The sequence below is a fragment of the Schizophyllum commune genome (assembly GCF_000143185.2).
Source record: "Schizophyllum commune H4-8 unplaced genomic scaffold SCHCOscaffold_12, whole genome shotgun sequence".
Classification (NCBI taxonomy): domain Eukaryota; kingdom Fungi; phylum Basidiomycota; class Agaricomycetes; order Agaricales; family Schizophyllaceae; genus Schizophyllum; species Schizophyllum commune.
The window spans coordinates 495177-509139 of NW_026089549.1; the positions used below are offsets into that span (position 1 = coordinate 495177).

General features: G+C 55.5%; 7 protein-coding genes across 7 annotated transcripts; 3 read left to right on the forward strand and 4 right to left on the reverse strand.

The window, feature by feature from the left end:
- Nucleotides 1–155: 155 nt before the first annotated feature.
- On the forward strand, nucleotides 156–1961 carry SCHCODRAFT_02590387 (uncharacterized protein; the record flags this gene model as incomplete). Its single annotated transcript, XM_003027437.3, has 4 exons — nucleotides 156–602; nucleotides 656–731; nucleotides 781–980; nucleotides 1035–1961. The coding sequence occupies 4 exons, from the start codon at nucleotides 156–158 to the stop codon at nucleotides 1779–1781; spliced, it is 1470 nt and encodes a 489-aa protein (XP_003027483.1). The 3' UTR covers nucleotides 1782–1961.
- A 664-nt stretch (nucleotides 1962–2625) lies between these two features.
- SCHCODRAFT_01175362 (uncharacterized protein) lies at nucleotides 2626–3813 on the forward strand (the record flags this gene model as incomplete). Its single annotated transcript, XM_003027438.2, has 5 exons — nucleotides 2626–2665; nucleotides 2722–2915; nucleotides 2966–3041; nucleotides 3092–3264; nucleotides 3319–3813. 5 exons carry the CDS (start codon nucleotides 2626–2628, stop codon nucleotides 3811–3813), a joined length of 978 nt encoding a protein of 325 aa, XP_003027484.1.
- A 1139-nt stretch (nucleotides 3814–4952) lies between these two features.
- SCHCODRAFT_02516808 (uncharacterized protein) lies at nucleotides 4953–6315 on the reverse strand (the record flags this gene model as incomplete). The annotated part of the gene is made up of 4 exons (XM_003027706.2): nucleotides 4953–5840; nucleotides 5888–6024; nucleotides 6078–6153; nucleotides 6205–6315. 4 exons carry the CDS (start codon nucleotides 6313–6315, stop codon nucleotides 4953–4955), a joined length of 1212 nt encoding a protein of 403 aa, XP_003027752.1.
- Nucleotides 6316–7052: 737 nt separating this feature from the next.
- Nucleotides 7053–8419, reverse strand: SCHCODRAFT_02672146 (uncharacterized protein; the record flags this gene model as incomplete). Its single annotated transcript, XM_003027707.2, has 4 exons — nucleotides 7053–7943; nucleotides 7990–8126; nucleotides 8181–8256; nucleotides 8309–8419. 4 exons carry the CDS (start codon nucleotides 8417–8419, stop codon nucleotides 7053–7055), a joined length of 1215 nt encoding a protein of 404 aa, XP_003027753.1.
- A 556-nt stretch (nucleotides 8420–8975) lies between these two features.
- On the forward strand, nucleotides 8976–10141 carry SCHCODRAFT_02517026 (uncharacterized protein; the record flags this gene model as incomplete). The annotated part of the gene is made up of 4 exons (XM_003027439.2): nucleotides 8976–9425; nucleotides 9478–9553; nucleotides 9608–9777; nucleotides 9830–10141. The coding sequence occupies 4 exons, from the start codon at nucleotides 8976–8978 to the stop codon at nucleotides 10139–10141; spliced, it is 1008 nt and encodes a 335-aa protein (XP_003027485.1).
- A 221-nt stretch (nucleotides 10142–10362) lies between these two features.
- On the reverse strand, nucleotides 10363–11767 carry SCHCODRAFT_02590397 (uncharacterized protein; the record flags this gene model as incomplete). Its single annotated transcript, XM_003027708.3, has 3 exons — nucleotides 10363–11455; nucleotides 11501–11637; nucleotides 11692–11767. The coding sequence occupies 3 exons, from the start codon at nucleotides 11765–11767 to the stop codon at nucleotides 10565–10567; spliced, it is 1104 nt and encodes a 367-aa protein (XP_003027754.1). The 3' UTR covers nucleotides 10363–10564.
- Nucleotides 11768–12584: 817 nt separating this feature from the next.
- Nucleotides 12585–13921, reverse strand: SCHCODRAFT_02640388 (uncharacterized protein). The gene is made up of 8 exons (XM_003027709.3): nucleotides 13793–13921; nucleotides 13689–13741; nucleotides 13552–13638; nucleotides 13379–13467; nucleotides 13238–13323; nucleotides 13122–13179; nucleotides 12996–13067; nucleotides 12585–12933 (listed from the first exon to the last, which is right to left on the reverse strand). The coding sequence occupies exons 1-8, from the start codon at nucleotides 13873–13875 to the stop codon at nucleotides 12856–12858; spliced, it is 606 nt and encodes a 201-aa protein (XP_003027755.1). The 5' UTR covers nucleotides 13876–13921; the 3' UTR covers nucleotides 12585–12855.
- Nucleotides 13922–13963: the final 42 nt, after the last annotated feature.

A 13963-nucleotide genomic window follows, 5' to 3' on the forward strand; every position in this document is an offset into this window, starting at 1 on the left:
CATCACGGCTACCCGTGCTTCGGAAACACCACGCGGCTCTCACGTGACGTCACATTCCGTGACTGGCCTGGTCCGATCGTGCTCAATGTTCCCATCGCTCCTTACCTTCCGCCACCAAGGATAGACTCTGTCAGCAACACGGAAACTTTGGCAGCATGCAACAGCCGTCCTCTCAGGTCTCTTTTCCACAATCCCGAGCTCATCTCAAGCGCCAAGCTTCAAAGCCAGCCCTGGTCGAACTCTCCGACACGTCTTCATCCGACGATGAGGCGGCGGGGAACGGGAGCACTGCTCATTCGACATCACTTTTTGCTCCCAACAAGCGCATCAAAGTGGCCGCCGAGCGAAAGGACGACCTCCCTTACAACCCAACCATCAATTCTTCGGACGATGGTGGTAGAAATGCTAAGACCGCGGACTCAGATGTGAAGAACACACCGGCGGGGCATGTATATCGGTACAAGCCACTTCCAAAAGAGACGTACAAGCGCGTCGAAGAAGCTCAACCTTACGGCGCAAGATGCCCCATCACTCTAATGGACAACTTCATGCACTTGTTACAATTGGCGCATCTAATCCCTCGAGCTATAGAGCTTTTGACTGTGCGTGATTATATTTTCTTACTCATGTACTTGACGCTCAATACCTACAATAGGCACAAAAGATTGCCTGTGTTCGTGGAATGAGCAGAGATGCGTTCAACTCTGGAACCAGCGCGAATCTTCTTTACTGTGCGTACTCTCTTGATTAAACATCGGTCGACATGCTCATCGTACACAGTGAAGCCGGAAATTCACGCCGCTATGGATGCAGGTCTGTGCATGTTTGTACCGCCTATGCCTGTTCTCCTGGCTGCACGCTACGCGATGAAGAACAACGGCATGCCTCCACCTACGTTAGAGGGCGCAGAACAGAACGGAATCAACATGCACATTAAGGATACGTCGGAGAATGCGGCAGGATACATTCATCACGAGCAGGTGCGTCGCAACTCCCTTTCAAGATGCGATCACTCATACCATGCATCAAATTAGCTCTTCGAAAAGAATTTCCACCGACTGCATCGGTTTCTTCCCCTCGCTCGCTGGAATCGCAAGCACACCATCGATAGGCCCGTCTTCTACGGAAGCACGTCTACTCCGAGCGGCGCGTTCGAACACAGTAACAAGTTCAAAGTCAAGCATTACCGTTGGCCATTCACTGGCGACGACGACCTTCCCGAGGTGCTCTTGCACAACGATCCCTGGTGTATAATCTACAATGGACACCGTGCACTCAAGAAATGCTCGTCCGCCCCTCGCACGCCCCCGAGGGCAGATGATACGAGTTCCGCCTTCCATTCTGGCTCCGAATCCGACTCCGATTCTGACACCGACGGCGAATCGGTTTCTGGAGATGCTCAGTCTCGTTCCGTATCCTCGAAGACCAGCTCTGAGAACGCGCGAGCTGACTCCGAAGACACTCGTTCTGGTTCTGAAGACGCACAGTCTGGTTCTGAAGACGCGCAGGATGCTGCCGAAGACGCGCATGATGCTCTCGAGGACGCGCAGGATGTCTCTATCCTTCAGGACTATTTTGCGAAGCATCTCCAGCTTATCGTGGAAATCGGACAGTATATCGATGATCTGGAACTACCTTCCGCTTTCCTCCAGAGCCCTTTGAAGCGACTAAGCGATGATGAAGCTGACGGGTCCGAGCTCTCGTCGACCGAGGCTTCCATCGCTGACTCGAAGAGCGTGCGGCGGAAACTGTTTGCTGAAATAGAGGACCTAGAGTACTAGACAATATGGCGGAAATTTGAGTTGAACGAGACTACCAGATGTCATGCATTAGAGCAGTCAAGTCCAATTTAAATCGCCCTCGGATCGTGGCTGAGACCATGCACTTGGCGAGTTCAGCCCCATGGGTCGCGCTGAAGGTGTTTGGAGATCCAGTTTGGCCAGGCGCGTCATAAATGCGTGACACAGACATACTCGGTGGGCCAACTCACTACCTGGGCTGTTGGCCCCCGCGACGATCGCGATGGCGCTCGAGGCGGGGTTCTATCGTTAATCAGAGAAGCTGGAGAGCGGAAGCCGGCGTTGGGGATCACTATGGAAGCGTCAGGCTCGGTGATGGCCGACCGCGTGACACGCGCGTCCAGTTTCAATCCCATCTTCTCCGCCCACTCAAGTACCTGCTCATGCGCAACTCATCGCCAGATTCATTTATCGGCCACATTTTGAGGCACAGCAACACACATAAAGCGCGTATCTCCTGAATAAATGAAGGCCATACAGAACTCAAGGAGACCGCCAGGATACCGATGGCCATGGTGCGTGGCCTTCGGATGGATTGTGCATAACATCAGCGGCCCATTACAAACGGCTCTGGCCCTACAGCTACCGCAGCAGATTTGAAAGCAAGTATTGGAACAAAGTTTCATTGAAATGAACCCAGTGCGCTATCAGGCCATTGTCCTGCCACGATGCATGGCCATAGCTCGCATCTCTTGGGCCATCTTGCTGCGTGTACTATATCGCACCTGTTCTCCTTTAGGAATACTTTGGGAGCACCTATCTATATATAAATCTTCGAGAATATACGACACCTCCACCGCCTACCCTCCTCACTCTCCTGTTCATAATGCCCCCAAAGTCCGTAGCGGGGGACGAGCGCCTCGCAGGTAGTTTCTGCTCACTAATGAATGACTTCTAAAACTGATTGTATCTCACTGTGTAGGGAACGAATTGCTGCACAAGATATGGACGTTGCTCCAGAATATCGACCCCAAGGATCCAATTCCAAGACAGGTTTACAAGCACGTCAAAAAGTTATCGCCTTTGGGGGCCGTCTGCGTCGTCACGGGCCTAGGAAATGCGAATTTCGGATTGCAACTAGCTCATATGCTGGCTCGCGCCCTGCCCCTCGATATGGTATGTGACTCCGACTTCACCTCCACCACTGAACATTAATGCTTTTGTAGGTTATGCTGGTGGAGCATTACCTCGGTTTGAAGACAGGAGCATTGTATCTGCACACACCACGAAACCTTTGCTATAGTATGGCTTATCTCTCAACTCCTATCGGCTTCCCACTGACAGCTGTATAGTGACGAAGACAATGCATGCGGCGCACGACAATTTCGCTGCATTCTTCTGCCCTTCACTGGAAGTCCTCAGGATCATGCTGCATGCGGTGACGAATCACGGCCTTCCGCTCGGTCAAGTCGAGGTCCCGGACGGAGTCGAAACAAACGAGCACGGTTTTGTCATATATACACACGTGAGTGGCCACAGCCGTGCTCGATCACACAACTCACCCATATACGTCGATCAGACGCTGCCCGACGGACTGTACGAGTACCGATTCACGCCTGTCATGGGCGAACTCAAATCCGACGACACCTGGTCACCTACCTTGTTCATCACCCGCCACGCACAAGACTCGGATGAACTTTTCGATCACATATATCCGTTCGAAGGCGAGGACTCTCTTCCGACGATTCAGCTGCCCGTCCACCCTTACTTCATGGTCATGCACGCCTATCGCGCTCTGCGCAAACCGCGCGCCGAAGTCCCGCGAACGCCCAGTCATCTTCAGGAAGAAGTCGAACTCATAACGGCCATTGGCGATGTTCTGGACAAGGAATATACCGAGACTTACATGCCTTCTGCCGTACCTCCGAGCCCTCAAACATTCGAAGTCGTCGAGGACAATATTCTATCTGGCACGGCTCGGACGCGCTCGCAACTTTCACGAGCCAACACCGACAATTCATCACAGGTGTCATTGGCGTCAGGCTCAGGACCGTCGCTTCACCGTAACCCGTGAAGCTTATCAACGAGCGAAGTTAGCTCACCTTGGGCTAACTGAGCGGCCTTTCAGTTTCTTTGCCTCGTATATTTTATTAGCTTGCAATATATGTATTCCTCAGATATGCTACTCAATCTCGCCAGCATCATCTGTCTGGGTGATCTGGTTGATGGGAGTTTGCAGAACGCGTCGCGCGACCCCGACCGCGAGCAGAAAGCAAGGCTGATAGGATCTGTGGGCGACGCGACGTGTGTGACACGTCGCCTGGCCTGAAGATGCTCGCGTTGTAGGGTACTCGGCTGGCGTGGTCCAGTGTAGTGCCGGCGCAGACAGAACAGATAGCACCACCATGTCATCATTCCCATTCCCGCCTCTGAGCGCAACGGAAACTCCTGTGCGCATTACATCGCGAGCATCCGAGAGAATCCGATGTGTAGGCCCTCAGACGGCGCGCTACGTTGAGCGTAGGGTCTAGCCTCGTCAGCGATCCCGCGCGCTATCGTTACAGAACGGATGATGATAAACAGCGATTGGGTCGGAGGGGGAGTTGTAGAGACGGGAGAAACATATTGGTGCGTCCCGCGTCACTCGCAGCACGCAGGCAGCGATCATAGCAAGTCGCAGAGTCCACCCTCGCGATTACTTGGCGATGCCGTATAACGAGCTACGGGAAGGGCTCGTGAGGCAAGCAACGCATTGTCTTGTTATGGGATGAGGCTGACTTTGGCAGGGAGGGGCGCAGGTGATGGCCAGAGGCAGGCTCCAGTTATGTGGGGCCCGGTCGTTTCTGCAGGATATGGCGCGGTCGCGGGTGCAATCCCGTCCCCTAACATGCTAGCGAGGCATTATGGGTATGGACATCCGACGTCGACCAACCTCCGGCACGTCGACAAGAGAATAACGACATCGCGAGAGCCCCGGTAGTCGCGCAGAGTGCACGACCTTGATGTCGCCGGGCAGGTTGTGTGTTTGTGCTCCAAACGCGATGCATCGGCCGACCGAGTACAGCGGCGCGCACCCTGCAAATCTGCATGTTGCGTAGCGGTGCGCTGCGAGGGACCATGTTCGAGTGCGGCAGACCGTCAGCTACGGCGACAGGCTACGGCACAGTGAGGTACGCAGAATGCCCAGGATGGCGTCTAGGCGCGCCCCGCATGCTAGGGGATAAGGTCGATATAGTCGGCCACGGCTTCCTCGGGTGGATTTGAGGACCAAAGACAGGTCCGGTGGACGATCGTCGCCCAGTCGTTGCTGGTGTAAACCTCCCTGTTGGTGCCGTCGCTGCCTTCCGCCACCAATCCGCCGAGCACGAGGAGCAACGAGACGCGAAGCGCATTCGCGGGATCCCGCGCCGGTTCCTTGCGATATCGAGCAAGAACGGGGTCGCGGCGAGGAGAGGAGGGGAATGCGCGCTTTGCCTTCGGCTCGGGTTCGATAGACCTCAGCCAATCTTTTAGGTCGGTGGCGGAGAACTCGGCGTCGGCCTCGCTGGCGGAGGACCCGGATGAGGACGCGTGGGTGCTGCGAGGGAGAACGGGCGAGTTAGGACAAGGGGGCGGACTCCGCGCGTAGTCGTATACTGACGGTCTGGCTTGATATGCTCTGGGTTGAGGAGAGGGGGCGCGAGTAGACTTGCGTACAGCACGCGCCGGTTTCTTCGTAGGTGCAGGGTTGCAGGTGCTAAGTTGGGAACGCGCGATAGAGCCATCGTCACTCCACGGATGACGGTGCTTTGCCCAAACGTCCGGACCTACAAGGAACTCGATTGGGGGACAATCTTGCCAACGGAAGAGAACAGCGTGCGTCATGTCCCGCAGTCGGTCCTTTTCGGATTTTGAGATCGTGTAGTACGCAGAGAGGATATCGCGGTCCGTGCGGAAGACGACGAAAAGTGGATGGGCGCGCGACTTGATACGTGGCATTTTCGAGTAAGCCTTGGTGATCGTCCTTGTAGTTGAGCCTCGTTTGAGATACATGGAAGGGCGGTCTCCTTGGGTGATGTGCAGCGGTACGAAGTCGTACTCATACTCTTGTTCAGGAAGGACCTGCGATTATGAGTATTCCGAGTATACTGTTAAATCGGGCAACGCACTTCGGTGAATCGCTTCCTCTTATGCACGTCTGCGGTCTTGTTGAAGTCGGACAGAGCAATGATAGTGTTGATTGTTCGCTTGGTTGGTAATATAGTCCACTCGTTCTCGTCTAAACGCTTGGCCATGTCGCTGCGAACTGGAGGGAAGGGATGCATTAGCCTCGGGCATACATCGTGGCCTCAGACGCACGTTGGATATGATTGAGTGGCGTGGAGAGATCAAGCTCTCCTTTTTGAAGGCCCCAGTACCATTCGAAGTGCTCTATCTATGAACATGCATGAGAAGTAGGCTCGGCGGTGGCGCGAGGTTTACAGACCTGCCGACGATAGAGATTGGTATCAAACTCAACGAGACGGTAATTGACGATTGGCAACGCATCCATATCTTTCTGAGTAGATATAGAGGTGGAGAGGATAGAGGGGGGCATTGTGGGTGACCGGAGGACGAGGGGGGAGCAAGGAGAGACCGCGCGGTCATTGCGGAAGGCGCGATGGTCTTGACGGTGACGTGACACGCGTCAGTCCAGTCCAATTTCCATTTCCGTCTACAACAAAGACCAGGGCCTGAACAAGGCGAACATTTACAGTCACACCCGTCCTTCTCCGTCGACGCTCAGAGCGAGAGCCGAACTCGCCCGAGCTCACTCGGTATCGAGACTCGAAGCTTGCTGGATTCGGTCGGCGATCGGACAGGGTTGGCACGTCGGCGAGGCTGTCTGAAGCACCTCACGGTCATAGGCAAGCAGATATCCGTAAAGTATGCGCCGAGTTCCAGCTCGTCGGGGCCCTTCCGCAAACAGGTCGGGCACCGCCATCTTCGTCGTTCCCAAGTCCGCGTCTAGAATCAAGGCGGACAACAGCGCGCCTCCCATCGCGCGGATATGCCGAGGGATGACAAGGCAAATCCGGTGTGCAGCCCCACGGACCGACGCGCTGCGTTGGGTCTACGGTCTCGCCGCCGTAAGCAACGCCCATGCGCTGCAGACGCAGAGCCGGCGATTGCACACAGCTCGGCCGTGGAGGAGCGAGTGACCGCTCATGCGTCGCGTCATTCGCGACACGCAGGCAGTGAGCATAGCAAGTTGCAGAGTCGACCGTCGCGGGGACTTGCACCGTATGACGAGCTACACGCGGGACTTGTGAAGCTATGCGACGCCTCGTCTTGCTATGGGATGAGGTCGACGTCGGTGGCGAGGGGCGCGGTGGAGGACCAGAGGCAGGCCTCGTAGTTATGTTTCGCCCAGTCGTTGCTGCAGAAGATGGAGCGGTCGCGAATGCATTCGCGTCCCCTAACCAACCCGCCGTCCTGAAACCGAGTGGTGAGGCGAACCCGGGCAGGGTCGCGTGCCGATTCCTCGCGATAGCGGGTGAGGATAGCGTCGCATCTGGAAGAGGGAGGCGATGGGATCTTTGTCTTGGTATTGGGAGGGGGACTGATGGAATCCAACCACTGGCGTAGATCGGCGGGCGAGAAGTCACGAGTATGGACCTCGGCGTCGCTAGTAGTGGACGCGGATTCTGAAGCGTGGACGCTGCGAGGAAGTGCAGGGGAATTGGGGTGGGGTGGTGGCTGACGTATGTAATCATATACGGAGGGCCCGTCCTGACGAGACTTCGGCTGGGGTGCAGGGGCACGGGTGGTCTTCCGAACACGCCGCACCGGCCGCTTCGCATCTGTGGGCGCGCAAGTGCTGAGCAGAGCGCGTGCAACGAACCCGTCGTCGCTCCAGGGGTGACGATGTTTTTGCCAGACGTCGGGACCTACGAGAAACTCGGGAGGGGGTTGTGATTGCCAGCGCCGAAGGATGGCATGCACTGTACGCGAGAGCCGGTCGGCCTTGGCATCCGGCATAGAAGAGTAGCCAGAGATGATGTGGTTGTGGGTGCGGAATATAACGAAGAGGGGATGCGCGCGCGACCTGATACGGGGCATCTTCGAATACGCTCTCTTGATCGTCCTGGTGGTCGTGCCTCGTTTGAGATATAGCAGCGGGCGCTCTCGCTTGGCTATGTACATGGGCAGAAAGTCGTATTCGTATTCTTGTTCGGGTAGTTCCTGACATGGTGAGTGGGTGGTTGCACGGACGACGGGTGGGACTGACTTCGGTGAAGCGCTTCCTCTTATCCACGTCCACCGTCTTGTTGAAGTCCGACAAGGCAATCATGGCGTCGAGAGTCTTCTTAGTGGGAAGGATGGTCCAGTCAGCATCGTTCATGCGTTCGGCCATATCGCTGCGAACTACAATCGAGCGGCGTTAGCACTGCGGCATGCGAATCGAATTGGGCGACGCACGTTGGATGTGGTTTAGTGGCGAGGATAGATCAAGTTCTCCCTTCTTCAGTCCCCAGTGATACTCGAAACATTCCATCTGACAAGCCTCAGGATGAGCCAGAGCCGTGTGTACTGCGATGATTAGAGACCTGCCGACGATGGAGTCCGGTGTCGAAGTCGACGAGGCGATAGTTGATTATTGGCAGTGTGTCCATGGTTTTCTGAGTAGACACGCAGGTGGATAGAACAGAGTGGGGCATTGCAGATGAGTGCGAGACGAGAGGCGCTGCAGCGGGAGGGAAAGGACAAGGTCGTCGGGCGCCGATTGCAAAGGCCGGCCCGACATCCGCACCGGCCCGTGTCGGAGTTGACCGAACAAAAGTTGAACAGAACTTGAACAAAACATTCTGAAACCTCGCGCGGCCTTGTGAGATGACTTTCCAAAACCGATCTTGCATGCACGCATCGGAGCCGCATCCATTCTTCTTGCCATGCTTTGACCACACACAGAGCATGCATATTAGAGTGGTCACAAACACCTTCGACACATATAAGTAGTTGGCGTTGGAGTCTGTTGCCCGTCGTCCTTTTACATGGTGAGGGACCCTTCGCCACTGGTGTTTGGGACAATAGCTAACGACAGGCAGGCTCTCATCTCTTCCGATGATACGGAAGAGTGGGAAAGCGAGCCCTTTGTCAGACGCCTCTTCCTCGGATGGCCCTGTCCCCGGACAATGCGCCACTGGCAAGAGGCGTCAGAAGACGACTGCCGCTTGTTCACAGGCCAACACTCGGCGCAGTGCACGAATCCAACGCATGCAAGAGTCTCGAACTCGCAGTTCTCAGCATGGCCACAGCGACTCAACGACACCGCAGGCGGCTGTCGGTTCCGTGCGGAAACGGCAATCTACCACACCTGCTTCGCGCCGCCGGGGACAACCGCCTCAAGAAAGCGCAAACTCTCGCCGATACACACCCTATAGTCTCTCGTCTAAGCCGACACCTACGCTCTCGGACGACGACAGTGACTCTGGACCAGATCTTGACGAAGACGATCCATCCCCTTCATCCGCTGTATCTCGGGCTCGCTTGTCTACTCCGCCTAGAAACATTGATAGGGATACACGGCGGCCTCGTCGTTGGCGTCTGGTCGATAAATCGCCTTTGGGTCTAACCGACGTGGTCACTGGGACCGACAATAGCAATGGCATTTTGCAAGATTGCCACCTGGCCAATCGTGCTTATGGGTGGAATCATCCAAAATTTGTGCGTATTAATCTAGATTACCGCACTTCAGATATGCTCACCTTCAAGGTAGATCAGTGGCATGGAGCTCATCCTGTCATTACCCCCCGGAACGTTCAACCTCGACGGCACGGGGAACAGGATTTTCCGTGAGTCTTTCCTCGATATATCTGTCCTTGGACGATGCGCTTACCCTGATTTAGTCGAACCCAGTATGCACGTCCTGATGGATCGCGGAAAGTTCACGTTTTTCCCCGAGAGAAAGGTCCTCATTAGGCTCTTGACCGCATTGAGGCGAGAGTATCTTTCTCTTCCCGACGGCCAGGAGGGTCCGATTAGGCGCAACGCTGCTGGTTTTCCACACCACAAGGATGTGTGTCGCTTCCCTTCCTCGCTTTCGCCAATCCGCTCACAAATCTCCTCAGGTGTTTCCGGAAGAGACATGGCTTTACCACACTGCTCCCCTGTCCTCATGGACTGGCACTCGGCCGATCACTTGCTTGGTCTCCGTCGACGAGAATGGTCGAGCCCTACACAAGGAGTACTCGCCGCCTTGGAATGACCCGTTGCCGATCACCGAGATGCATTGCTCCCCCTACCTTGTCGTCTGGACGGCGTACAAGTGGCTTCGAAAGGGTGCACACGCCCCCGCTCATCTTGCCGATGAGGAGGATCTGGTGATCGAGATCGGCCGGATTATGTGGCAATACGCTAGTATTCCCGACGAGTGCTACTAGTTCACACTTCTACAACCTAACCCCATATCGACGCTTTGGCTGTGTACCTGTCTATGGGTCCTCTATAGCTCCTTTGTTCACTTCACTGTCGGCACCGTCCTATCAACGCTCATTCTTTCCTTATTCCTATTTCTATACTCATTATCAATCTCTGGCTCCTTGTGTTGTATCGCTAGTGACGAGATGTCTCAATACAACTATCACGATTACGACGAATGGGCTGCAATGCTACGCTCCGCCTTGACCTTGATAAGCTACGAAATCATGGACGCGAAGGTCACCTTGATGATACTCAGGACAAGTTGCTCACACGCGGCGCTGTTCGGCAGAATCGACGCGATGGTAAACGTATCGCCTCTGTCAGTGCTCCCAGCGTGAGCGTAGCGGTAGAAGGGGACATAGGACACCGGCCGGTGAGCCTATTTACGGGATGAGGTTGACTTCAGAAAATTGGGCCGCTGTAGACGACCAGAGGCAGACTTGGTAGTTATGCCTTGCCCAAAGGTTGCTGCAAAAGACGGAGCGGGGGCGGATGCAGTCGCGTCCCCCCAGAAGGCCACCCTCATGATACAAGGTAGTGAGACGAACTTGGACGGGGTTGCGGGCCGGTTCCTTGCGATAGCGGGCGAGGACAGAATCGCGGCCGGATGATGCGGGAGATTGGGTCCTCGTCGTGGTGTCGGTCTGGGAATTGATGGAGTCCAACCATTGGCGCAGATCGGCCGGCGAGAAATCGTGGGCATGGACATCAGCATCGCTGACGGTGGACGCGGCCTCGGACGCGCAGACGCTCCGAGGAAGAACCGGCGATGAGGGGTGTGGCGGCGGCTGACGTGCGTGGTCATATACAGACATTCCCTTCTGACGAGTCTTGGATTGAGGTGCAGGCGCACGACTGGACTTCCACACACGTCGCACAGGCTTCTTCGTGTCCGTACGTTTGCAGGTACTCAGCAGCGCGCGCGCGATGAACCCATCGTCACTACTGGGGTGACGGTGTTTTTGCCAGACATCGGGGCCGACAAGAAACTCGACAGGAGGATGTGAGTCCCAGCGCCAGAGCACGTTGGCAAGCATCTTCTGAAGCCGGTCCATCTTGGCTTCCGGCATAGAGTCGTAGCCAGAATGGATGTCGTCGTAGGCGCGTAACGATACGAAGAGAGGATGCGCGCGTGACCTGATGCAGGGCATCCTGGAGTACGCTCTCTTGATCGTCCTAGTTGTAGAACCTCGCTTGAGATAGAGCTGTGGGCGGTCTCGCTGAGATATGCGCATGGGTAAAAATTCGTATTCGTATTCTTGTTCGGGTAGTATCTGAGATGGTGAGCAGGTAGATGCACTGACGACCAAGGAACTCACCTCAGTGAAGCGCTTCCTCTTATTCAAGTCCGTGGTCTTGTTGAAATCTGACAGGGCGACCATGGCGTCGAGGATCTTCTTGGTGGGTAGAAGAGTCCAGTCAGCATCGTTCAAGCACTCAACCATATCACTGCGAACTACGATCGAGAGGCGTTAGAGCTGCGACAAGCGAAGGGAGCCAAGTGGCGCACGTTGAATGTGGTTGAGTGGCGTTGAGAGATCGAGTTCCCCTTTGTCCAGACCCCAGTGGTACTCGAAGTATTCCATCCGATAAGTCCTTGGATAAGCCAAAGTCGTCTGCATTGCGGCATTTACAAACCTGAAGACGATGATAGCCTGTATCGAAGTCGACGAGGCGGTAGTCGACTATCGGCAACGCGTCCATGTCTTTCAGCGTCGAGATGGAGGTAGAGAGTATGGATGCGCCCATGATGACAAGCGTGAAGGTCGAGGGTTGACTACAACGCGGTGAGCAGTAGAAGACGATGAGGGACTGAGTGGTTTTTGCCAAGGACAGGGCCGGCGCCTTGACCATAGCACAAAACGTGGTGGATCAACTTCCTTTTCCGTCGACAACAAAGGCAAAGAAGGCACATCCGCGGACTTGTAGTTCGCGCCTGGTTCGCTACAGTTCTGAGCAAGATTATTTCAGCTTAAAGCTGGTTGTATCCGGTCGGAGACCTGAAGAATTTGGCACGTCTTCGAAGCCATCGGTACGATTGCCTATACAGACAGGCATCCGTGAATTAAACGCAGTGTCGGCTCTACTACAGCGCCTGCGCAGGCAGACCAAACGGCGCCACCGCTGATCCCCTCTCCTTACTGAGACGCAAGTCCTGCGCATATCGGAGGTCCAGTTTGCGTATGACTTTGCCGTCGCTCGTGTTTACCGAGCATGAGTCGCTCAAGCTGCGGTGTCAGGTCGGCCGGGCATACATAGAGGCAAGTTGAGCGGAGGGCGCCGCAAGAGCCGATAGTCCATGGTCTTGCTCCGGGTGGCAGCTGTACCGTGTGCCAGGAGAGCGAATCACCAGAGCTTGTGATGCGGCAAAGTATAGGGCGAACATCGACGACGTTCGGGTGCTCTTCGCAGAGGACTTGCGCGCTATGGATCTCTGAGGTCGACATAGTCGAACTTCGCTCCTAGGCACGGCTTGGAGGACCAAAGACACTTGTGGTATATATGCCTCGCCCAGTCGTTGCTAGAGTACAACGGACGGAGCGTTGAAGGCTGTCACTGCTGGCTTCCACCAGTTCAGCATATGCTTTGAGCCTCCCAATATTTTCCAAAACGCCAGATATTTCAACCACGCCGGATAATACAAACTTAGATAAGTTCTTTCCCGCAAGCCCCATTAGACAGCGCTGTTCTGCACGATCTGCGCGATGGAGCATGTGTTGCCGCTGGCGGTGTTTCCGGAGTAGGTGTAGTTCTGAGAGAGCAAGCATCAACATCGACAGAGCTCGGCGACGAAGACAGAGGCGAACCACGTACGTAGGACCCGAGATGCGCGACGGAGCCGCACCAGCCAGACGCGGCGGTGGTCGCGGTGATCTTGACGTTGCTCTATGAAATCATGTTAGAAGTGTCGTATAACAGGAGTACGGTCGTCGGGCTCACGTATCTAACAGGCCCGAAGTCGAAGGGGACGTCGTAGAGCTCGACAGCGAAGATCGCGCTGGATAGTTGATTGTCAAGCCTTGGACCCGGCGGCAGTGCACGAATCGAGAGCGCACCGGTTCATCGTGCTGCCAGTGATGTCAAGCGTCGTCGACGCCGTCTGGCCATTGCTCTCGAGGGTGGTAGTCCAAGTGTCGCCGTTCTGTAGGCGGATACGGAGTGAGTCCAGACAAACGTTCATCAAGTGCTCAGCGCACCCCGGTGAAGGTGAAGTGGACCGTGTCGCCAGGGTTCACGTTGAATCCGTTGCCCCACGGCAGGCTTGGCGTGCCATAGAAGCCGTCACCTGCGATGTATTTGTGAGCACTGCGTTGTAGGCGGGCGTATCGGGAGATAATAAATTGGACTGGGTTGTTAGAGGAGTACGCACCGATCCACCATGTACCACTCCGCCCATCACATACGGCTTGTAGAACGCCGTTGTCGCTTTGGAGAGCAGGCCAGACATACGGTGTTCCTATTTTTTCGATCAACATGGGCGTTATCGACGATGGTGGAAAGCCGCACCGCCAGAAGGAATTCCGGGCACTACCATATCACCCGAGAGGGCAGTGAACTCGCTGGCCACAGACGTGAGCACCATCAGACGGTAAGGAGTACAAAGAACTCACGGTGCATCCCACTCGACAGTATACCAGTCTGCCGCACCGACGAGGGCGGCAAGTCCGACGGTGGTAAGAGCGGATAAGATCATGGGTTAGTATCGATTTTTGTATCCGCAGACCGAGATAGAGCAGAGCGAGGGGAGCACGGCGCTCCGGACTTCGAGCTTTATACCGTCC